This window comes from Hetaerina americana, unplaced genomic scaffold (assembly GCF_022747635.1).
Source record: "Hetaerina americana unplaced genomic scaffold, ioHetAmer1.1.p SCAF_7, whole genome shotgun sequence".
NCBI classification, from domain to species: domain Eukaryota; kingdom Metazoa; phylum Arthropoda; class Insecta; order Odonata; family Calopterygidae; genus Hetaerina; species Hetaerina americana.
Window position 1 is genome coordinate 62,961,353 of NW_027287316.1, and position 25,509 is coordinate 62,986,861.

The 25,509-nt window shown below is 36.2% G+C and overlaps 1 protein-coding gene across 1 annotated transcript in view; it reads left to right on the top strand.

Annotated features, from left to right (window-relative positions):
• Window positions 1–20,577, top strand: part of LOC139696864 (uncharacterized) — a 32,548-nt gene extending 11,971 nt beyond the window's left edge. The window contains exons 3-7 of the mRNA XM_071595744.1: window positions 10,507–10,674; window positions 11,991–12,538; window positions 16,522–16,630; window positions 17,168–17,724; window positions 19,042–20,577. Of these exons, the coding sequence (XP_071451845.1) occupies window positions 10,507–10,674; window positions 11,991–12,538; window positions 16,522–16,630; window positions 17,168–17,724; window positions 19,042–19,200 (1,541 nt within the window). The 3' untranslated portion in view covers window positions 19,201–20,577. The remainder of the gene's footprint in view (window positions 1–10,506; window positions 10,675–11,990; window positions 12,539–16,521; window positions 16,631–17,167; window positions 17,725–19,041) is intronic.
• Window positions 20,578–25,509: the final 4,932 nt, after the last annotated feature.

Below are 25,509 nucleotides of genomic sequence, written 5' to 3' on the forward strand. Positions count from 1 at the left end.
GCATTGTAGTGTCATTGGTGTTATTTCTTCTGACTTTACTTGCAGATTTTCCAATCTGGATGTTTTAAAGATGTTTTATTTGGCTTATTAAAACTGCCGATCCTATTAAAATCTGGTTTTCTCGATAGAATTACTGTTGCATCGACATTATAATTTCTTGTCATAAAGATATATATAACAAGACTTTCTCCCAATGCTTTTAATTCACAAGATGATCCAATATTTCTCAAAATTACGGTGTATTATTAAACTGACATTTTAGATTGTTGCTTGTGTTTGAAGAAAATGTCATTCAAGCATTCACTTTCTCTGTGGGATGAAATTTTGTTTTAATTTCTTCATTACCTCCTGTAAATTGAAAACTTCCTTTTTGCAGTAGATTTATCATGTCGAATTATTTGTGTTGAGTGAAGGAAGTATAATCTTTTTGGGTCAGGAATTTTGCTTGGCATAGTGGCTTATGTCATTGCAGTAATGAGATTATTAATCAAGAGGAATATAGAATACAACCAGGAAGTATTTGCCTGCTTCATAGATTTCAATTAGCGTTTGATAGAGTGAATTGGGAAAAACTAATGACTATATTGAAGAAAATAGGAATAGATTGGAGGGACAGGAGGCTAATCCACAACCTATACATGTCTCAGACTGCTCAGGTGCGAGTCGGGAACGGGGAGTCCGGATGGGCCGTGTTAGGAAAAGGTGTAAGGCAGGGTTGCCCATTATCACCGTTGCTTTTCAACCTGTATGTATAGGAAATGATTAAAGAGGCATGGGAATAACTGAAGGTAGGAATGAAAGTGGGCGGAGAATTTGTAAAATCAGTTAGGTTCATTGATGACCAAGCTTTAGTTTGTCAGTCAGCCAAGGGGTTGCAAGCATTGCTTAGTGAATTGGAAATTCAGTGCAACAGGTATGGAATGAGAATCAATATAAATAAATCAAAAGTTATGTGATTTTTCAGAAAGAAAAAGGCCAAGCTTAACATTGAAATAGGAGGGCAAAAACTAGAGCAGGTAGAACAGTTTACGTATCTCGGAAGTGTTTTGGACCAACAAGGTCAAAGTAGTAGGGACGTAAGGAGAAGAATTGCACTAGGCAAAGAGGCTTTCCCAAGGAGAAGGGAGTTGATGACGGGGACGTTGAGTAAGGATATTAAGAAAAGACTCGTTAAAACTTTGATTGAAGCGTAGCTATGTACGGTGCGGAAATGTGGTCACTGAAACAGGATGATAGAAGTAGATTAGAGGCTTTTGAAATGTGGGTGTGGAGAAGAATGGAGAAGGTAAAATGGACAGAGAAGAAAACAAATGAGGAAATACTTGGTATGGTGGGCGAACAGAGGGGTTTGTTGGGAGAAATCCAATGGAGGCAGGAAAAGTGGATGAAGGGGGTATTGACCGGCAGTGGGATGTTGAAGACTGTAATAGAGGGGAGAATGTTAGGCAAACGAGGAAAGGGAAGGAACAGGATAGGGATGTTGGATGGGATGAAGGGAGGAAGAAAGTACTTAGAGATGAAGAGGGACCTGATTTAGAGTAGGATACTGGATTTTGTTTTGTTAGGAGTAACAAAATATTTATTTAGTAGCTGTGACCATCAAAAAACCTACCTTAACCAGTAGATTACCTAATAATAATAATAGCTTATGTAAAAATGTCAATCCTTCTTTAAATTAGGTCCAATTAATAGTCATATCATCCTGCTGTGCTAGTGGGTTTAAGTATGACACCTGTAATTCCATTTCCTAGTTTGTGTTTGTATTACCGCTGCCACCCATATCAAGTTTAGTGAAAAGTTAATTATTTGCTGCTGACAATCTTATGCCTAAGAATGTTCATCAATCAATACTTTTGTGTAAAATAAATAAATAATCACATGGTCACTGATAAGTGAACATTAGCATCTGACTTTCTCACAATATATCAAATATTAATCCATGAATTGTAATATGCACAACCATGCATCATCCATCGTTCTCCCAACTACACCTTTTTCACATTAATTCACATATCAAAGCTTCACTGTACTTTCATTAAAAAATCATTTCTTTAGTCTTTGACAAGCCCCAGTCACCCCACCATTTTTATATATTGTCCTGATTCACCTATTTTCTTAACAGCTTATCCTCAAGCCTGTGCACATACTGCATTGCTATGTTTTTGTCTTGTAGCTTTTTGAATTCTATTCACAAATGCTTTAATCTTTTTTGCTTTGCACTTTACCCCAACTGAACGAGTGGATTGCAAGCAGTAGCTTCTGGAAAATGCACATGCCTGCATTACTTACACCTGCACTCGCAATCCTAAGTTTAAGTGCAAAAAGTTTTCATTATCATGCATCATAGCTGCACCAAAGGCAACTTACTTTTTCATACCACCCTGGGATAAGTCACTTTACTTATATGCATGGAAGAATGTATAATGGAGTGCTCTTTACAGTTTGGTATTTGAAAAGTCTGAAATTAATGGGGGATGGTTGTGAGCAGCTCTGAAGTATCTAAGTTGGCCATTGATCAGTACATGAGTCCATCATTTAAGACAGAAAGTCTCTCAGGGGAGTTATGTAAGGGGATATATCACTCATAAGTTCAACATATAGTGCATCAAAACTTCCCACTTGAAATATGGATGCTCCCATATTTTACCCCTGTATGCCCCTTTGTACGTTGCCTCCAAGTTTAGTATGACTATAGAAACTTGCTACAGTGGCAAAAAATATCAATTTGGGATCATTTATTCTGGTAGTTATCATCAGGCTGGAACTTCATATTATTGATTGCATGTTAAAATATAATGGATAATTGTACTGAAAATTGCTAAATAGGCCTGTTTCTGTTGATCCTAAAAGGAATATTTATGTGTGCGTATATAAAAACAATTAAACATTGACAGCATGTTAATCTTCGTGATTTTGATGGTTTTTCTCGCAGTTACTTGCATTGAGCTAATACAACGTTTGATTGAACCAGTAGAATTGAACATACAGAGGCGCCAGTGAAAGCTGATCGAAGCACAATCTGCACTTGATGATGCATTGTTAGACACTGATGAATTCAGTACGTCATGTGTTATCCAAATGGTTTTTTCATATTTCCTGATCTGTTATTTAAAAATAATAGGTTAGTGCTTGAATTACTCTTCAATATGCGACGCTTTTACGATATTGTCAACAAAATCATCGAAATTGATTAACTGTTAAATAAGGCACGCAATAAATCTTTGTGTCATGCTCTAATTAAACGTCCAATTCGATAAGCAAGGCGAATTCATCTTATTGTGAAATTATTAGTACTGAACCTCCTACTTCATTATTGATAATTGAAACGGAAAAGGATTACAGATGCCTGCGCTTTCTTCAGCGGAGTATAGTGGAGTAATCTCCTTTTTTCACGTCGTTGCTTTGAATTTCATTCTTTCGTTGAGATAAAGACGATAAGTTTATGAAAATGTAATTAAATTCATCCGGAAGACTTTATTTTCAGCGTATTATCGGTTAATTCTTTCTCTTGTCTCAAGATTTCTATTAAAAGAGCAACGGTGAGTGCCGTCACTGAATCAAAAAGATCTTTTCGTGGCCGGTCGCTAACGGGAAATGCCTAAACAAGGGTCAAAAACTTCCGTTACGTGACACTAGGGCCATCCAGATGCAGAGCTTCTTGCATTTGGCTTTGGCAATGAGATGAATGTTTGAAGGAAACGTATGTGATACATTTAAATTATTGTCACTCGGTTTTTATTAACTAATAATTTGAATAAAATATGAAGCGTTGGGCTCGTCAGATTTAATGAAATCGATAAAATATAAAAAATGGATATCAATGGCAGTTCAATGTCATATGGTAAGGCAATATCATATCGTGGTCATTGATATAGGAGGATGACCTTTTTTAAGTATTTGATTGTGCATTTACCCATGTTTGGGTTGATTGTATAAAATTTACATTCGATTGATGTAAACGGTTCGGTTAATTTGCGTGTTAATTATTAAATATTTGTGTGATTTTTAGTTACTATTGAGAGAAGCAATTTTGTTTAGAGAGATAATAATTGATAGTTTTCTCTTTCCCGAATGAATGTAAGGTTCCCAGCTCCCGTAAACGGTAGCGTATAAGGTACGGCCGATAAATGTCTCGTTCGGGATATCATAAAGATTTCATGTCAGGAAATCCGATTCATAAAAATCATTTCCTACGTGGTATTGCACATGTTTCAGATCTTCAAAGTGGTACACTTAGGACGAATGTGTCAGATTCCCGCAAAATTAAAACACGATATAAATCGCTTAACCAATAAAATAAGTTACTTTCGTGACAAGGAATATTTCATATGTAGGGTAAAAGCTTTGTGGTAGATTTCGCGAATTATATTAGTGCCCGCAGGATGATGGGACGTTATCTCGGAGTAATATTATATTTTAGTCATATAAGCAATTCTCGGTTCTTATAGAGCGCACTCCATACCTACCTAGAACGACAATAATGGTACGCATGCGCGTCAAACTACTATGGATTCCGAGGGAGGCGAGAGCGTTACGGCGAGGGGGCGCGGGGAGCCCCTGCGCTGAGCGGGCAAAAAGAGAAAGTTACCCGTCGACATGCTTCGAGACCTAACAGCACTTGCGAAAGATATTCTTGTCAACTGTTCCAAGGGAACATTAACCTATCATTTACCGAAAAATGACATGAGATAAAGGTTTTTGATCGATGCACTAAATGTCAACGGCAACTCGGGAGCCTCTAAATATATCAATAGCAGTCATTATATTTCCCAAGATTTTCTCTCCTTCTCGTTATTCTTATTGATAAGCTTGAAAATTCATTCGTGCTGATTGAAACGTTTAGGATTGTTTCTTGTTTTGATATAAGTATTTCGCCATTCTATTCCTGTGTGTGGTTGTAAATTCATCGCTGGTTATCCAGACCTACGTCCAACTAAAATGTTTTCATTAAATGCTAACTCTAATGTTTAAATAAAGAATTTTCCACATTCATTGCAATAAGTGCGTCAGGTAAACTATTTCAAAGGCCACCAATATCAGCTAATCGTTGTGTTCTTTATTTTTCTCTAAACTATCTGTGTTTATAAACATCACTGGAACTCCATTCAGAAGACGGTTGGCCTAATTGTTGCCTAGCCTTTGACTTCTCATACGCTTTACATTATACAATAATATGTCGATTGATTAAATGAGCATAAATGGCGAGAAGTAACAATGTTGAAGTAAAGGCCTATGGCCATTGCAACCCCCTTTTTGTCTCTAAGCATACCCACTACATGCATTTTGAGGTAGCAGGGAAGATACAAATTTGTGAATCAGCGACATTGATGGCCTTACAAGTCAGACAGAATATTGTCATTAAACTAGAAAAAACATATTATTTGCCCATTACTAATAGCCACAGTGGTATTTCTTATTCACAGCTCGTGAATCTTTAACAATGTTGGAAGCTTTCATTTTATCTTCGCTTGTAGGCGATATACGAGGGTCATCCGGAAAGTAGTACCCGTTCGTGAAATAAAGACACAAAAGTAAATATTAACAAACATAAAAAATTTTATTTGAAAGAGGATACTTTAAACTACTTCTCAACATAATCTCCAAGCAAATTAAGGCATTTGTCATAACGTGTGACAAGTTTCTGTATTCCTGCTGCATAGTCCTTCGCCGCCAGCTCATTGAGATACGCGAGGGACCCATCTTGCACAAATTTTTGCATAATGCAGATGGTGTTTAACAATTTCATGAACAATTGTTCGAGAAACATTGGGAAAATGCTCACAGATGTCATCAATTGTGACGCGCCGATCGTTCCTCACGAATTCGTCAACTGAGCTCACCAGTTGGTCTGTAATGACAGACGGTCTGCCCGAACGCTCATCGTCGTGTGTGTTCCCCCTCCCCATGTTGAAGTTGCGACACCACCGCCGAACAGACGACTCGTCCATTACATTGTCTCCATACACCTCCTTTAATTGGCGATGAATATCACATGGGCGAACGTTTCTTGCATTGAGGAATTTAATCACTGCCCTCACTTCACAACTGGCGGCGTTCTCAATTTTTTTAAACATTGTAAACAATCACAGAAACAACACAGGCAATGCTAGCGTCACGCAACTTGGCTCAGAGAAGGCAGACAAGCCACTGAAGCTATCTGACCTCGTCCAGCGGCTACTCGCGTCGTCAGCACTTCATGCGGCACGAACGGGTACTACTTTCCGGATGACCCTCGTAATTTCACTTCTTTGGAATAGTAAAAAGTATTGTATTATTATTATAAAGATTTTTTCATAAAAATCATCCATATGCCTATATGCATTCCTTTTACAGCAATGATTTTTAGGGTCATCAACGCAAGAAAGCTCTCGAGCATGCGCTGCGCTCTCGTCAAGGTCAGCTTTCTCTTTTTACCCCCTCGGCTCCCCGCCGCCCCTCGCCTTAGCGCGCGGAAACTGGCATGGAACCGACTGCATTGTCATTTGTGAACTACTCTAGCAGACACTCTTGAGTTGTTTCTTTATGTACGATAAGTGAAAAAATTATTTGGGTAATGTACGTTGCTTGCAAGGCTTTGGCCATATTGGTTGGGAAAATGAGTTGGTAATACCGTACCTTTGGTTAAGTCTTAGGTATTCGGAGCATATATATGGAAATCTTGAGGACGACATACCGTGACCGTAAGTCTTAGGTATTCGGAGCATATATATGGAAATCTTGAGGACGACATACCGTGACTTAACTGATTTTATGGCACACATGATGTTATATCACCACCTCATACAAATGTTACCTCCTTGTGCTTCGCTTCAAGATTATTCGTTCTTGTGTTACCGTGCTATTACAATAGAAACTATTGAGTTGTTTCTTCATATACATAAGGTGTTAGACTAATTGTGTGTACTGCACGTTGTTTGTGAGGCTTTTGGCGTATTAATTGGGAAAAAGTGTAAGCACTACCGTACGTATGGTAAGTCGTCGACTGAGCCTATGGGACGCACCTTTACTAAACCGAATTTAATGCATTCATACTGTAATATCACGATCTGTCGCAAATTTTTACCTCCGTGCTCTTCGTCTCAATATTATTCGTACTCGTGATGTAATGGTAAAACTGTCTATTTGAAACTTTCATTCTGACTGACGAGAGCCTAAAAGTGTCATCAGTAACTTCAATTACGTTTTAACATATTATAAATACGCATGTTTTCCCCCGGCGAGTCGGGCATTTGCTGAACGTATTTGTAAGGTTGTGAAGACAGGTACCTGCAAGCTTAATATTCATTCATAGGAATGCTCATGATTTTTTTAAAATTAGTAATAAATAAAATAAACAATGAAATAAACAAGAAGCACTCAAAGAGCATGCGCTCCGGTCTTGTCAAGGTCAGCTTTCTCTTTTTGCCCCTTCGACTCCCCGCCGCCCCTCGCCTATCCGCACGGAAACCGGCAAGGAACCGACTGTTTTGTCATTTGTAAACTGATTTTGCAGAAACAATTGAATCGTTTCCTAATGTGCGATAAGTGTAAGACTAATTGTGTGTAATGTACGTTGCTTGAAGGGCTTATGCCATACTATTCGGGAAAATGTGTAAGTACTACCGTACGCATGGTGCCTTAAATCATCGTAAGGGATATCTTCAGTACAAACCTTGGCTAACTGATATTATTACATACATACATATGTATATGCATGTAATGCAATATCACCATCTGTCACAAATGTTGCCTCTGTGTGCTTCGTCTCAAGTTATTCGCACTCGTGTTACAATAGTAAGCATGTTCGTTTGAAACATTCAGTATGACTAAAGACAGCTTGAAAGGGTTATTAGTATGAATTACGGGTTAAGGTTTTATCAACTTCAGGGTTTATCTTAAGTGTTTATTGACTTTATTAACTAATTAAGGTTTATTGACTTCAATTAAATTTTAACATATTAAAAATACGCATGTTTTTCTCCGACGAGTCGCGTATTATTCAAAAGTATTTGAAAGGCGGTAAAGATATGTACCTACCTGCAAGATTAAATATTCATTCCTAGGCTTTCTTGTTAATGTATTTAATAAACCACCCAGAAAATAAACAAGAAACGCCCTAAAGCATACGCCCCGGTCTTGCCAAGGTCGGCTGTCTCTTTTCACCCCTTCAGCTCCCCGCAGCCCCTTGCCATAGCGCGCAGAAACTGGCATGGAACTGACTGTTTTGTCTTTTGTAAACTACGTTTGCAGAAACTATTGAGTTGTTTCTTAATGTGCGATAGGTTTGAGACTAATTGTGTGCAATGTACGTTTTTTTTCAAGGCTTTGGGTGTATTAATTGGGAAAATGTGTAGGTACCACCCTCGCATGTGAGTTATTGACTAAACGTATAGGACATACCTTGACTAAACCGATTTTAATGCATTCATATTGTAATATTACGATCTGTTACGTATTTTACCCCCTTGCGCTTCGTCTCAAGATCTTTCGTACACGTGTTATTATGGTAAAAATGTCTGTTAAAAACTTTCATTCTGACTGACGAAAGCGTAAAAGTGTTATCGATACCTTCAGTCACATTATAACATATTATAAATACGTATGTTTTACCCCGACGAATCGAGCATTTGTTTAACGTATAAGACTGTAAATACAGGTACATACCTACAAGATTAAATATTCACTCCTAGGAATGTTAATAAATGTATTGGATTTTCTTTTCTTTATGATGCATCATTATTCGTTTTCTTAAATATTATTTTATGGCAGTGTTGAACAATGCGAGCAATGTAGTATTTGCTATCAATAGTAGTTCTCGTGGCCGTGCTAACAAGGCATGCCGGCTGGAAACTCTCTCTTCTCGCCCGCTCGGCGACGATCCTCCCCGCGCCCCTCGCCTCTACGCTCAGAAGCTTCACCTCGGGATCGGCAGTGGTTACTAATGCGCATTCATGGTTTTAAGTGAAAAAATTGCTCTTAATTATGGAATGAGGATACAATCTGCGAAATATGGTTGCCAATAAATATCGCCATTCTTAACATGTTTAATGGCGCCAAAAGGATATCCCTACGTTCAGTGAACTCAAGGATTTTCTCTCGTGAGATGTCAAAAAATATATTCTCTCACTTCACTTGTTTCCCCCTTTAAATTTTCTCCTTACTCCGTTTGACGCACCCTTGGGGTCACCGCGTCGGAAGATGACCTTCAGTGAGGTCCGCGTACGGCATTTTCCCACGCTTTCACCTTCAAGTGACCTTCAAGAGCCATTTCCCTTCCGATTTTGGTGGTCTCACTTTTGCGAAAATTTTCTATGATAGCGAAAACGGCTCAACATGACCTTGAATTAGTTCGGTGTCTTTCCTCGACAAGTGAACATCGGAAAGGCGTTGTGAACGCGGCAACCGACTCAGCGCTATTTATGAATGGAGGAGAAGCATGGAATTCGTTTTCTATTGAGCGTAGGGATTCAATTGTTGCATCGCTATCATTGCTGTTAGATGAGTTACAAATTATATTAGTTGATGCCTCTGGACTCTCGATTTAATAACTATCTTTTAGATTAATATTTTTATCGAAAACCAAGAGTGCATATATTTCGTGTTAGCGTTGATGTTCAAATACGAAAGGTACGGGGTTTTAAACGAGATGTCATGCATTATGAAGGCTTTATAAAGTAATCAACCAAAAATTTCATTATAAACTTAATAATAAAGATATGCCATAACAATTGGCATTACAAATTTTCTGTGTTTACATATCATGTGACACCGTGTAGCTTCACTTTTGCCTGAACGTTTCCTAAGTCGATGTACTCATTTCACATCATAATTCAAACTGCTTGGTTAAGTCATAATATGGCCAGGTGAAATTTCAGTGCAAGTGGAGACTCAAGTGAACGAGCAAAAAAAACAAATTAAGCTTCTTTGCTGATAATTTTATTCCCTTTCCTTGCCAAATCCTTCTTCCAATATATGTATCATGTTCTTCCAACAATAATTCTTGGAAATATTAAATGGCTGGTTTTGCAAAATGAATTTAAGTGTATAGAAAAATGATGCATCTTAAAAATTATGCTAAGGTCGTATGCTAAGGAGTGTTTGCCCCTCCTTGTTCTCCCATGCCCAAATTAGACAAGTAAATATGTTCATTAATTCAATTTTTAGAAATTATTTTTGTGAAGGATCTCCATTTAATCTCCCAATTCACAAGATCAACTTCAACAAGATCAATTTTTTCAACCATATATTGTGCTTAAATTCAAACACATAAAATGTGATATTTCACTCATTTTAATAGCCTGATTTCCCAATGTCATACTTTAATTTTTTAAGGGAAATGGCATAGAATTATTTTTACTATATATCAGCTATATATTACCGACTATTATATTTATTTATGTTTTCACAGTTAGTATTACATTTTTAATTGTTGTATCCTTGTATTATACATTTAATTATTTCATTTCACTGTGCAAAAGTGTAATTATTCTTCCTTAAATATAGTAATTTCCATTATGATATTTCCAGGTTGCTCTGGAGTGGGTTCAATCGGCAGAGCTGAAGGCCCTCCTTTGTTGCTGATGCACATTGATCTCTCAGAGTGTCCACTGGTCAGAGATTCTGGCATTGCATTGCTGGCTGCATCTTGTCCACTTCTAACTTCTCTTTTCCTTAGAAGATGTCACCAGATAACAGGTTAGCATATTAAACTTACCATGATGGATTAAACTTACCTGTATAGATGCTTGCAATGCTCCACATTCAGGTTTTCTGGAGGTATTTGCCACAGAAACTAAATTAGGGAAATTGTCTCAAGAAGCACTTCAGTACTGACACCTTTACCATTATGAGTATCCCTTTTGTTGCATAGTGTATCTCCCTTGTACTTATTGCCTACTCATAGCCAACATCATTGCCCAAACTCCCTGCTATTCACCAAATCTATTCATTATACTGTGGTGTTTACACAGAAGAAGTGCTAAAAAGATTTTGATGGTTGGTTTCCGTGGAAAATTAATTCTATATGCTCCAATTTTTTTGTTTACAACAGAATAAGACTTTTGAATTTCACTCAGGGATGATTTTTTCATGCACACATGATTAACAGATTTTGGAGGTTTCATTAGCTCAAGTGGTTAATGAGATCAAACATCAAGGGTTTGAATCTTGTAATATGTTGTCATACAATGGGTTCCAATCATCACGAGCTTATTATTGGTTATGACCCTTTCTCTTGGAGAACTTTAAACATCAAATTGCTATGGTTACATTAATATGCCTCTAAATGTATCCGAATTTATGACATTGTAAAAGAAGTGCATCTCCAACTTAATCAATCACGTGTTCAGCTAATGGCTTTCCAAAATGCTGCCTGAAAAGTGTTATTCTCCTGGAATTTGAGAATGGTAGTACACAATTATACCGTTATTTTCTACTCAAACATTACCTCAAACAATATTTTAGCTGCATTCTTGAGTTTCCATCTCCAGAGTATCCTCAGAAAAAATACAGGAGTGGCCACTTGACATATTTATTCTTAACTCTGTTAATTTACTGATTACTAGATTTATTTGGAATAAATGGAATATATAAACGACCACACTCATGATGCATGATGTAATTCAGGTTCATGACAAAGTAACTTATACTCTTGCTATGTGTATTGAGCCAACAGGTTTTATAGTGGCTTGATGTGGTACTAGAAGATATTGAGTTGTTAGTTCAGGAATTTAAAAGAACAAGCATACTCATGGATTTTTTATGACTAACTTCAGTTGAAATGTTTTCAGTTTTCATATAATTAAATATATATGTCAGTGTATATTTGCTGACAGTTCAGACAGTCGGTCGGTAAATATTCCTCTGTAGTAAAAATTTTAAATGTATAAAAATACATATATAAACACAGTTGGCCAAATGGCAACTATTGACACCGTAAATTCCCTGAAATAAAATTTTACACAATTCAAGCATGAAATTTATTGCTGTTATAACTTTAACAAACATTTCAGATGCAGCGCTTCAGTCTATTGGTGAGCTTTGCCCACGGTTACAGGAGTTGAGCATCTCGGACTGTATTCATGTCACTGATCATGGCTTACAGTACCTTTCCCCCAGCCATCACTCTCATGAAAATGGACCCAGACCAGGGTTAAGGTACCTCTCCGTCTCTAAGTGTAGGTGCATAACTGATGCAGGACTTCGCACACTTCTTCTGCCCTCCTTATCTTCTCGGCCTCCTCAGCCTCCACCCCCTCCAAGTCGTGCCCCCGCATTCAGGTCCCACCCCCCACCACCCCCACCCCCGAAGCCCCCAGGACTCCCTCGCTGCATTCCATCCCCCACAAGGGCCCAGCGTAAGATGACATCGGCAAGGACCCTGCACGACAGGTACTCCGAAGAACTCACTCCTGAACGGAGTCACCCCGGGAAGTCTTCTCGGCCCCATCGGAAGGGAAGGTCAACCCCCATCGATGGCCTGTCCGAGGAGAGATCTCGCCTTGTCTATCCTGTGGAAGGTCCATCTCACGAACATTGTCACCAACATGATGAGCAACAAGTGAGTTATATTCATAGATATAATATATGCACTCATTTTTTTATGTCTGAAAGAGAGAAAATTATGTAAATGTAATTGTTGGTGCCCATTTTCAAGTAATGATCAAGTTTAATTTACACCTTCATCTGAGCAATATTGATGCAGGTTTTCCTTTGCTTGCTACCAATTCTTTACTGGCCTGAGATGATCTGAAGATTCAAGCATCCATAACTCTACTCTTACTCTTTGGGTATCACATGGACAATGAACAATTACATTGTTTGCAATGCAAATTAGAAAGAACCAACACATATCTAAGATTTTGTAAGGATATCATTAATTTTAGGCAAGATTACAAGAAATGGGATTTTTAATGCAAAATGGGATATTTTAAAGTACTTGAAATACTCAGCAATATTAAATCAGTATTATCATATCTTAACAATAATCACCTCTTTAAAAAAAAGCTATATATGGAGGTAGATAGGAACATACAATATATGATAATAGGTGCATATTGAAAGATTTTGGACTTGGAAAAGAATGTAATTTTCTGTTTGGGTCACAAGTATTTTGCAATGATTTCCCTTTCCTATGAAGGTACTGGGGATAGGAATGAATTGAATGAGTAACTGGATTAGAGGAAGGTAAATGTGGAAATTCATGAGGAGGAGGTGGATTTACTAGAAAAAGAATGCAAGATTTTGCAAATTTAACAGTTTTGAGGGAATGAATAATGGAATATGTGAGTTCTTTGATGTGGAATGGAAAACGATAAAGGAATATTAATGAGATCAATTTGTAATTAATAAATTTTAACATACATACGGCCATAAAATGCTTGAAATTTACAAAGTGAAAGTTAAAGATGTTACTTATTTCATCACTACAAATCAGCCATAACTGCATTACTCCTAAAACACAGAGTATTACATTCATAGGACGAAATATTTGTACTTCAGAGATATTATGATTCATGACGTCGCATGTAATTATAATTTAAAAAATTGAAAGTATCATTTTAACAAATATCATTCTTTATAAAAATGACAGAATATAGTATAGAATCTTTTGTGAGCTTGAAATGTGTTAGCATGCAATACAGTTAAGGCAGCGACAAGAGAAATTATGGGTAGTCTTATATGCAATGAGGTAGGAGATGAAAATCTCTAATTACAACATGATAAATATGCATTTGATTAATTTAAAACTGCTGATAACAATTCCACACTGAAATACTGCATACAAAACTCACCATAATACCTTTCCAATTGGGATAAAAACTTGAAAAGTGAGAGTTTAACCATCATTGGAGGAGTGTTTTCTCATTTGGATGAGTGGGTGCATTGTCAAGTAGTATCATTGGTTTCGGAGGTAATCCTTAGTCTTTCAGGATGGAACAAACTTGAGATCAAGCTAAATCCAGAGCCAATCTTCATAAACTTGTAGTCCATCCATGGGTTTTTTTTTAAATGTAATATTCCCGGAAAGGTTCGTACTTACTCCAGTGCTCTTAAATGATTATGCCTTTTTATTTCCATTCATTTTATGTTTCCCAGAAGTATTTCCAGAGCGCAGCTTCAGCAATCATACCGTCAAATATTTATGAACAGAAGCATGCTTTTCTCACACAAAAATGAGTTCTTGAAGGCAAAATACTTCAGAACAACTCAGTTTTGACTATCTAGTGCATCTAATTAGCTTTAAGTCGTTTCTCCATCACATTTTAATTAGCACTCATAAAATTGCATCATCATGGTCATTCCCCTTAATTGCAAAGGTCGCAAATTCCAGCTCGCTTAGTTTTACTTTCATATGTCATGCATTGTTTGAATTCCTTTACCATTAACTTTGGACAGTTTTATCAATATTTCCCATTTCTCCTCCCCCGTCTCAAATTAATTCAAAGTTATGTTTCACTTTCAGTACGATATTTACTTCTAACTGCCATACTTTTTCATTTTAGGAAGCAACTCAATCTAAAGTTAAGATGATGCGAATGAGTTGTCAATTAATTAATAGGTCAAAGTAAATTGCAAAGAAGCAGATATGGAAAACCAGAAGGGTTCCTCACATGTCTAGGTTAAGGAAGTCTCCCATATCCCTGGGGTCAGATATTACCCTGTAAGATCTCATAATTTTGAATCAGTACCATCAATGCCATTGTTAAATATTCTTATGTTGCTGGCAAAGTGTAATCATGAAGTTGCAAAGGCTATGATCTTGGGGCATCTCATTTCAAGGACCATTTTCAACGATGCGCCAGCCCATTTTTAGGAAGTGATAGCATTTTACTCACATAAAAAAATATGCAAAAAGATCAATAGCAACACAAAGTTAATTAATCATAGTTTTGCCCTATAAAACACCTAAAGTATATCACACAGTTTTTCTATTTGTTATTTAAGTCAAAGTCTGTTGTGATATCGCAGATATTTATAGTTAATTGAAAATTCTGAGCAATGTTATAAATAATAAGCATAAATGGGAGCATTAAAGCCTTCTAATCCCATTTTTTTTTGTGTTTACAAATGGAAATGGAGTGGAAAGCAAAGGTATTATGGAGTCCTGTTTGCATTCAAATGCTAAAATTATGAAGGTGGTTTTTGTTTGAAATTCCTTGTAAAAGCAGAAAAAATCAAAGCTCTTCTGATAATAGTTATTTCCTCTTAACTCATGGACCCCTCATTATTCGATAAATAAATATATTAGGCAAACCTCCAACAGAGTTTTCAAATCTAGTTTATTTAATATATGACTTTTATAAAAACATGCTATGATCTAAAATAAAAAAATATAATTTAGAATCTGTTATTAAGTTTCCATATACCTGTATAAGAAACACCTGGATCCACTCATCCTTAAAATGTATTTTTGCTTCCTTAAATTTGGTATGGCACCATGTGAATTCCTTTACACATGGCATGAATGAGCTAAGTAACTATCAAGAACACTGAATCATTACTGAACTTTCTGTTGTCTCTCATTCCAAAGTTCAGGGCACTCTGTTATAGATAAATGGTGTATTTCATGAATAACTCCTAATTGTTATTGCCTTTTAGAGGTACACATTAGCTCCTCCCATGCATCTTTATATTACCCAAAACGTAGAAGTCATTATCATTAATTTTTCTTCCCTTACTTTTCTTCTATTTAATGCCACCATCAGAAACAGCCAGCCAAAGAATGCAATTGTATGTATCAGTTTTCATAAAGTGCTAATTAGCAACTTCAACATAGTAATTTAAAAAATTAGTATTAGCTACAAAATGCCAATCTATCATTTATGGCCCTAATGATATCACCCAATAATTATTATCTATCTCACTTCCTTATCATCACTTACCTTGAACAAAGTTGGTACATTGTTATCTTCTGGTTCTCTCAGTGGTATAACAATACGAGTGATCACAGCCGAACATACACCAATTCTCAAATTTATTTTGAACTGCTAAGTGGTGCAAGTTTACACAACAAACAAGTGAATTCACATATTCACTTAGTTTCTAGAATTAGGAAAACCTTTCTATCAGCTGAATATCAAATAATCAGAATGTCTGTGTTGATGAGATTGGCTGATATACTCTCTGGTAGTCTTTCACTGAAAACAACTTTACCAACCATTTCCAATAAACAATACTTGCACATACATTTGTTTCCTAATTTCTTTATTCGCTTGTCTAAGTAGGTCCAAATGAAGCCACCTTCTTTAATAGTGATGTTGCAAAATTCATACATCACTTGTTTAATTTGAATTGGCTCCAGGTTTAAACTACAAAAAAGTGCTATGAAAAGAATTTTCAAAAATTTAATTACAAAACAATTTATCCAATTATATCTTCAGGTTCAGTCTGCAGGTACGAAGATTTTTATGAAATCAATGGAGTCCAATGTGGAAGAATCTTTATTTGACGGAAAACAATGCACATATTCAGGGGTTCACTGTATACATAGATAAATGACAGATTTTTTCGGCATAGATTAATATTTTGTGATTTTTTCAGCCTGATTGGCAGCAATTGATTGGAGAGCGTCTTCGCATCTCAGAAACTCATAGCTTTAATGATGTCACATGGCACACAGAAGACAGGTGGCATCATAATTGTGTTTCTGGTGAGCTCCTTTTATTTTATCTTATTACATGAATGTTATGTTGACCTCATAAAGATCTTAATACATGAATGTTATGTTGACCTCATAAAAAAGCGGCCATTTCATACTTAACTCCTTGGAAGTTAAATGTTTAGTTGAAGTTATCTCTTCGGATTAATATCTTGCGACTTTGAACCTGTGGACCTATAGTTTTTTTGAGAAATTTTCATAGAAAATATCTAAGTTTAAACCTTTTTCAGAGGCAACTGATCTAAATACAGGCCAGAAATTCTTAATGTTTACATGAAATTTCTAAAATAAGAAGAGTTTTTCTCTAATGCATTCATTGAATACTATATCCTGAAGTCTACGGCACTAATGTAACAAACGAAGAAAATGGTGAAAAAATATTTTTGAGCATGTCTTGCCATTGAAGAATTTTTATATTATACATTATGTTTTAGATTGTTTTCATCGCCTCTCACTTGACAGTGGAGGGCATGAGGTTAGCATTTACTGATAGAATAAATCATTTTCCTCTCTCTACCATGAAATCAGTGTCCAGGGACACAGGCAATGGCTTCCTGGAGGAAGAAGTGGAGGAGGAATGGATAGAAGAAGGAGGGGTGGATGGTGTTGGAGACAGTCTCAATTGGCAGCCGTACATGGAGACTAGGGCAGGAGCCAACTGTGCGTCAAGGGTTCATTACTCAGATGGAGGTGATTGGCAGTGCCTGCACCAGCATGGGAGTAGTGATAGGTCGAGTGGTGATGAACTTGATGGTGGAAGGAGGAGGCGGGAGGGCTGGGGTCAACCTGAAGAGTCTTTCTGCTGGGACCAGGAGGAGAACTTCAGCTGGGTAAAGAACAGTCGGAGAGATCCCTGGCCCCCAGACAGGGGTCTTTTGGCACCACACCCCCTGAGGTACCTGAATGCCCGTGGGTGTGGGGATGGTGTGGGTGATGGACTCATTGTTGCACTCTCCCTTGCCTGCCCGCGCTTGAGGCGACTTGACGTGGGTGGTTGTGGCATCACAGATGAAGGCCTTGCCACTCTGAGTCATGCACCAATGGCACCAAAGCTCAGAAGATTGGGTCTTAAAGGGTGTAAACAGGTGAGGTTTTTCAATCTGCCTTTGTGTGATTCACCTCCTTCATTAAATAATTCCATGAGAATTTTAATTACTTTGATAGTTTTACCTCTATTTATTAATTCCAATAAAATTTTAATAACTTTACTGGAGAGTTTTGGGGGTATGATTTGTCAGTTCCACCTTCGCCTGGTAATTAGAGGTAGGCTGGTTTTCAGGGAAAATTATTTTTCTTGCTTGTGCATGCATCATGTATATTTTAGCCAGCAAATGATACACAGGCCTGTCATGCCTTCTTTCGGTGGTTTACTATATTCTATAAAGCTGTGTTTCTTAATGTTTTACCACTATCAAATCTTGCCCAGAGAAAAATTTTACAATTGAATTCCTATTTGGCTAATGCACTGTTTTAGTAATGGAGGTTTTTCTTCCTATATGTATCATGGGAAAGTATGGAAACTCAATCAGGGAATCTGTGGCCATCCCAGAAGCATTTTGCCCAAACCCCTTCAGTGATTCAGTCGTGTATTATCTATTCTAACTGCTTTGCTCACTTAAATTTCCCATAATGCTTTTTCAATCTCATTATTTAGTATTTCTGGGCCAAGTGTATTACCATAATGTCTTATTTTTGTGTTTACCTAAATTTTTTTTGCCAAGTCCTTTATCTCTCCACCTTCTTCTGAATTGAAATTAGCTGAATATTTATTAGATCATATGAATGTCCTGTCTTTTCTTTTGTATTTTCAATTATTTCACCTTGCATACCACCTATTGCATTCAAGTTTATTAGTCTCTGAATTTCTGTGTGCTATCATAATGCTCTTTCCAGCATTTTAAATACACTCCCATGGTCTCTTGCCTGAGAGTATTCGTTGATTTTCTGCACTGTCTCTCCTGGAATACTAAAATTCCCGATTCTTTTTGTGCTTACAATTCTATCAATTTTCTCTGGAGCTCTGTTTTTTTCCCCTCTAATAATTTTTTTTCTTCTGTTTTCATTCCTTTATCCTAATTTACAATCTAAATGGGGTAATTTTTAGTATTCATTCCTTTTTATCGAAATCCACACTACAAATGCTTTGAAAGCAAATTAAATATGCTAATGAGTACCTCTTCATCCTTATCAATACCTCACTTGTCTATCCTCCCCATTGCAACCTCAAGCATGATCAAATCCCCAACCCTCTCTTTCTCCCAATGGTCTTGTGCAGAGCATAAATTTAATCTAAAATATCAGGTTTTTTACTTGATCATATTGTTTTATACAGTTATCATTCATATAGTTACTATCCTAAAAAAAACATCAACTAAATATGATTTATTTCATATACATTGCAGGTTAGTGACAGAGGAGTTTCCTTGCTTGCTGTGCGGTGCTTAGGACTGAGACACTTAGATATCAGAGATTGTCCACTTGTCTCTCCCAGAGCCTGCAGTGCATTGCGCACCACCTGCAGAAGATGTCTTCTCCAACATTCACATCCTGGATTTTTTTAATCTAAATGTCTTCACATTCTATAAAATATTTTAATGAGCTGTAATAATGCTAAATGAGTTAAGACTGGCATGTGACCTTAATTTTTCATGTTAACTCCTACCAGTTATTATTTATTGATTTTCTTCACTATGTATTCAGTTAGCTTTTGTATTTTTTTATTAAAGTCCTTCAATTCTTCCTTCCTCAAACAGGAATAGTTTTCTAATATAAAAATATCACGGTCTGAATTCTATTGTTTTTGCAAACATTTTTAGCAGTTGTAACCAAAAGTTGATTTGATTAGCACCAGAATGATCTAAATAATTACTTTTAAGGCTTGTCATGTGACAACTAGCATCAACTTCAATCCATGCGATATAAATCTGAAATTTTCAATTGTGATCTTCATTCTCTAACTTATCATTTTCTTTGTGCTCATCATATTCATTTGAAATAACTTTCTTGAGTTTTCATTTTGAGTTCACCCTGTTGTCATGTTTTAGATATTTATGGGCACATCTATGAATATTTAAGCATGCCCTACATTTTTATCAAATGGATAATTTTAAAAACTTCCCTTGGGATTTCTATACATATTAGGATCTTGGGTTCACTCATTGTAAAAATGATACCTAATTTGTAAATGTACTTCTTTCGTCGAACATTTGAAATTCACATTATACTTATTGCAATTAAGTTGCTCATTTTTCCATTTTCCGGAAGCAAGGAAGGTTATTTTATTGTGCTGTTCAATCATTGATTTTATTACGTTCTGCGATTCCTAAAAATGTCTATCGGTTACTCTGAAACAATGTCACATGCCATCCTCTTCAAGTGAATGATAATTATTACATTTAATCAATGCTATAGCCTGCTCTGTGTACCTACTTATCATATTTTTATCATGGGTATCATTAGCAGTAACTGGAGCCAGGGATTGGATTGGAATGCTCAAGTGGCAAAATGGGCTGCATACAGGACTTGAAAAAAAGCTATCTACAGTCTTTGAAATTACTACATCCTGAAAACTTTAACTATGTCATAATTTTGTCAGGATTAAAAAAAATGTCTGCCCTAAGATCCCATCAGGTCACCATGGCCATCCATCCAGAACAATCCAATTATCCATCCAAGACAACCTAACTGTGATATTTTAAGTGTGAAACATGCCAAAATCAGCCAAATCAATAGCTTATTTAGGGCAATGGTGCTGGTCAAATAGGCTTTTTTGCTGAATGTGGGACATATTGATTTTTAACATCGATCGCCATAATTGTATTCAAAATATTTTTTTATAAAATTTTCTCAGCCATGTAAAAATGAACAAAAGTTTTTAAATTATTGGGAAAAACTTTGGTGTTTTCCTTCCAGAAAAAGCCTAATCTTTACTTTGTAAATATGCCAAATTTGTACAGTATATATTCCATGTATTTTCTGTCAAAAATATTAAATATATTTTTGATTTTCCATATAATTTATGGTGTACTCTTTTAATTACCTACATAATTATGGATTGATTCAAAAGATTGAATCAACTAGAGACTTTTGAGAGGAGTGTTTTGAGTGAAAACTTAAGTGAAATTGTCCTCAGTTCACTAGTTGCTGTGGAATAATTAAGAAGTACCATATTTCCTGGCCCATAAGATGCACCTTTTAACTCCTAAATGTGCTCTAAAATCAGTCCGTATCTTGTGGGCCAAGGGTATATGGGCATAACTTCAAACTTTAAGAGGCAAGCCAATTTGCTGGAAAAAATATTTACTATTAATTGTTTTTTTCCTGCATCCGGCATAGAAATTAGTTACATTCATTACAAATTTTGATAATATCACTTTTGAGTAAGCAATAGAGTTTTCATATTTCCTTGCAAATACTTCCTAAAAAATTCCCAAATAAATTACAGAGGTATACATACAATGTAGTGCATTTAGTTACATCTCGCATGTGGTGCTGTGAAACTAATGAACATAGGGATAATAAGGCTGTCATCCTTCTGCTAATAAATTGTATCATCTCTCCTGATAAACTCTTAGTCTACAGCCACTCAACCTTAACCAGTGTGAGTGTCATAGTAAAGGCATAGAAAATTGTTGCCTAAAATACAAATTTTGATAATTACAAAATAATAACAAACTAAGTGTTGCATAAAAAGTTGAATTAGAATAACCTCATTGGCCCTCAAGAGAAAAATTTTCATACAGTACTGAATTTAAAGAGCAGTGAATATAAATTTTTAGAGGATCTAGGTAGGGAATCACTTATGGAACCAAGGTTAATTATAGATTAAATCTATTGCATAAATTGAAAGGATGCCTCTTTAGCCATGATTTTGAAAATATACTATTAGCCTCACCGTACTTTGGTATGAGAGGTCATGTAAATAAAATTAGAGAGATTAAGTGTACAACACATTTAAGACGTCATATTTCTCTCTGAAGTAGTCTGGTCTGTTATCACCCCCTGCCACACACCCTAGTGGTGGCTTGCAGGGTACCATTTATGTATGTATGTAAATTTTGAAGTTGTGAATTATACTTCAGAGCATGGGAACAGGGCAGCTGAAAGGCGTTTTCGCCCACTTCCCACAAGAAAGATGATAAAAGAATGGAGGAAGCAGAAAATAGATTTTGTAAATGCAGATAGGAGAAAAAAACGTAACTTTTATGTGCACCTAAATGGCCAAAGCTGGAGGAGCATGTTAAGAACTGGAATAAATCAAAGGAAGAATGGATCAATGTACTAGAACTACAATAGCTCAAAAACCTAATAAAAAAGTAATAAGGCACCAGTTCATGGTATCACACCAATTGGAAGAGTACCCAAAACATGAATGGCTGAAAAAGCCCTAGTGGAAAGTTAAAAGTGAGACTAATATGATGTCTTTTTAAAACTGGAAAATTAGTTGTGCGTTAGATGGAGGTGAAGATGATATTGCATACGAGGAAAGTGACCTCAGTGAAATAACCACAGAAATGATTTATCAGCTGTGATGACAAATTTCCAGGATTCTGCAATGAATAAAAATTCATATAGCTGCTAATTTTTTTAACGACTATTCCATTTTCTTTGTATTAAGTGTAAATATTAAAATGCTTTGATCCTTCGTGTGATCCAAGCATTTTTCGTAATTTACAGCCCTAAAAATCACAGTACTTCTTATGGATCGGGAAATGTGGTAGTACCCTAACCATCTGGAATGACTTAACCAGTTTTATTTCACTCAGAATGAGTGACAGTACATTTAAAAAATCATGTATGAGAATTTCAAATTTAGTTCATTTCCCACCTGGTGAATTATCCGACCGTTAAAAAACATGTTAAGTTTTATCTTGGTGCAACTCTAAAGCAGTAGCTGTAAAAAAAGTTTTATTTTGGTTATATATATTTTCTATTCTGAACAATGCTTCTAGAAAACTTCTTTCCAATTAATTATGACTTTTCAATCATATTGTGTAGGGCAGGATCCAAATCAGACTTAACAAGAAGTTTTTCTTTTGAAAAATGCAGGCTTGAAAAACCCCACAAAAAATATTTTAAACTTAAAATAATAATCTTAAAGGATAGAAAGTGTTTACCTTTTCTGCTGCACACTATGGTAAATACATTAATTCTGTATATGATGATGAGATGAGAGATGATGGGTATTTTTGACAGTAACTATCCACACCATTTTCCGCTGTCTTCCATAGTCCCATTCCTGAAAATTTCTGAAGATCATATAGTTCCCATTACTAGCTCATCAATTTTGAGTGTCTATTCACCAAAGAAAAGACAATGGCAGATGGTAAAAAGATGCACATACCTTTGGATTTTCATTCACATGGCAGATGGGGATCCTGGAGAGTTGATCCTAACAGAAGTAGTTCAAGACAAATCGTAGGAAAGATTGAGAAGAATGCTTACCTTTCAGGAGTCTGGAGCTCTCTTCAAATGAAATTAGCCTGGCTTTACATTTGAAATATAAGTTAACTCTGCGTGGCATGTTCCACACAGTTTCACAAACTCCTAAATCAGAGTACATTTTTTTACCAAAAAGCTAAGGCCTACTGTAGTTCTCTTAAGTTTTATGTCCCATTAACTGAATGCCATATAGTAAAATTTTTATTGTAAAAGCATTGGTGAAATCTTCATAAAATATGATGGCCAACGTAAATCCACTTCAAATGCAGTACTCTAAATACATATTAACCCTTTCTGTCGATGCGTCTCACTCTCCAGAAACTGCTCCTCACATACAATGAAAAGGAAGGTAATTGTATTTATATAACCTATATTATCCCCCAAATAATAAAATAACCTTAATAAGAAAAATATGGAGTTAATCTAGATTCACTGTTTATTTAACGGTAATTGTTTATAGGTATAATTTGACGAATATAATTTTAATAAAATTTCAAAGTATGATAGCACACCACAGAAAAGTTGAAAAGATAGATTCACAGCAGTGAGAGAGTTAAATGCATATTCAATTTTAGAATACGAGTTGTTGCTTAATGCAGGTGAATGCATTGGTATTAGAAAACAGCATACATTCCATATCAAATTATTTCTGAACAAATTATAATATTTTCAATGAGTTATGAGCAATACCGAGTGGTTATTCCCAAACGGACCTCAAACAAATAAAAACATACTTCAAAGGCTGCTGCTAAAATTCCAGTGAAAAACTGGTTAAGTATTTTTATGCTACATTCATGGGCATATTATTTCACTTGCTAATATTTCAAATTGAAATCTTGTTTGCTTCCCTTATAATGAGAGTCAGAAAATTATTAAAGCAATCAAAAGAAGCTTTTCAGGAGTAGGTTAGAGCCAACAATTTTGTTGCCATAGTGAGTCGTTATCAAGTACATTCAATCTTTGTGTAAGATATGAGTACCAATGTTAATTTCTATTCAGCTCCAAGGTACATGTGACTGTGGAGCTTACATACTTTCCATTTTTTCAAAATAAAATTCCACTAGTATCCATTTGAAGCTTGTCCATATGTTTCACATGATAAAATTCCATATTAGAATTACTAAATGGAGAGCCAAGGTTTTAATGTACGATGTATCATCTCATAGATGGGTTTGTTTCACCACAAATGGGAGACCCATTCATTGCGAGATTTCAGTGAGATGCATCCATCCAAGGGGTATCCAATGGGGAGGAAACCCTTATGATGATGCCATTCATTTTATTTTATGACCAAACACAATTCTTCCAAAAGCATCTTTGATTTCCATGAGAGTGTAAGAGCATAAATGATCTTTCAATCGTGCTTATTGAAAAGCTTCTGGTTAGTTGCTGGCAGTAGCTTGACATAGTAAATAATGACTAATTCTAAAAGCTAGTGGTAGAGACTTTTGAAAAATTTCATTTTGAAATGCATGTTAGCTCTCGAGGCTTTCTTCTCAGGAGACATTACAGGAATATGTAAGTTCAATTCTTCATCCCTAAATGAATAAGGTCATCAAAGATGTACCCATCCCATTATATATGGAGCATACAGAAAAGGGGGATCAAGATAGTGCGGGGGCTAACGTACTGGCTTCCCACCCAGAGGGCCCGGGTTCAAATCCCAGTGGTGTTCAATATTTTTCAGAGGTATCTCGATCCCTACTTGAGGTGCTTTGTGGAGGGCACTTTGAGGGAGTAGGCCGTCCGTCGGATGGGACGTTAAGCTGCGGACCCCTTGGTGCCTTTCACAAAGAGTAGGCTAATGCCGACGCCGGTTTTCTCTCCACCCTTCACCCTTTCCTATCCATCCCCTGTGGTGCAAATGACCTCAGCTGTCGGTCGCCTCCCCTAAATACTACTACTACTACGTACAGAAAATGGTTACATGAAAGATTGAGAATAACTTACCCTTTGCTGCAGGTCATGTCAAAGCACTTCCTCCCACTTCAACAACTACATTCCAGACTTTCAATCTATCATCAATAGTGGCAAAGTTTCTTGTTGCCCCTAGTCAATCTTTTGCCAGTAAATATTAAGTCTTCTCATTCTCCAGCAATCAAAATGTACGGTTTTATTCCCTATAACCTGAGGCATTAGATGTGATGCCTGAAACCAATTTGTTGCCTCAATGCTAAGAAGAGAAACCCAGATGCTGAAAATCATCCCCATGGTTTACACTACATTTCCTTTTTCCAAATACTCGAGGACTGATTTTTTTAACGGCATACCTATGTCGCTGGCCATTGCTGCTATGAAGCAAAATCTTACATTTTCCCATCAAATTTAACACAATTTTGTAAGTTCTCCAATTTATCAACATTCCTAAGTGTCAAAAAACTCTCTGCCTTTGGTAAACATTGCTCTTCCATAGGTAAGTCTGAAAGAAT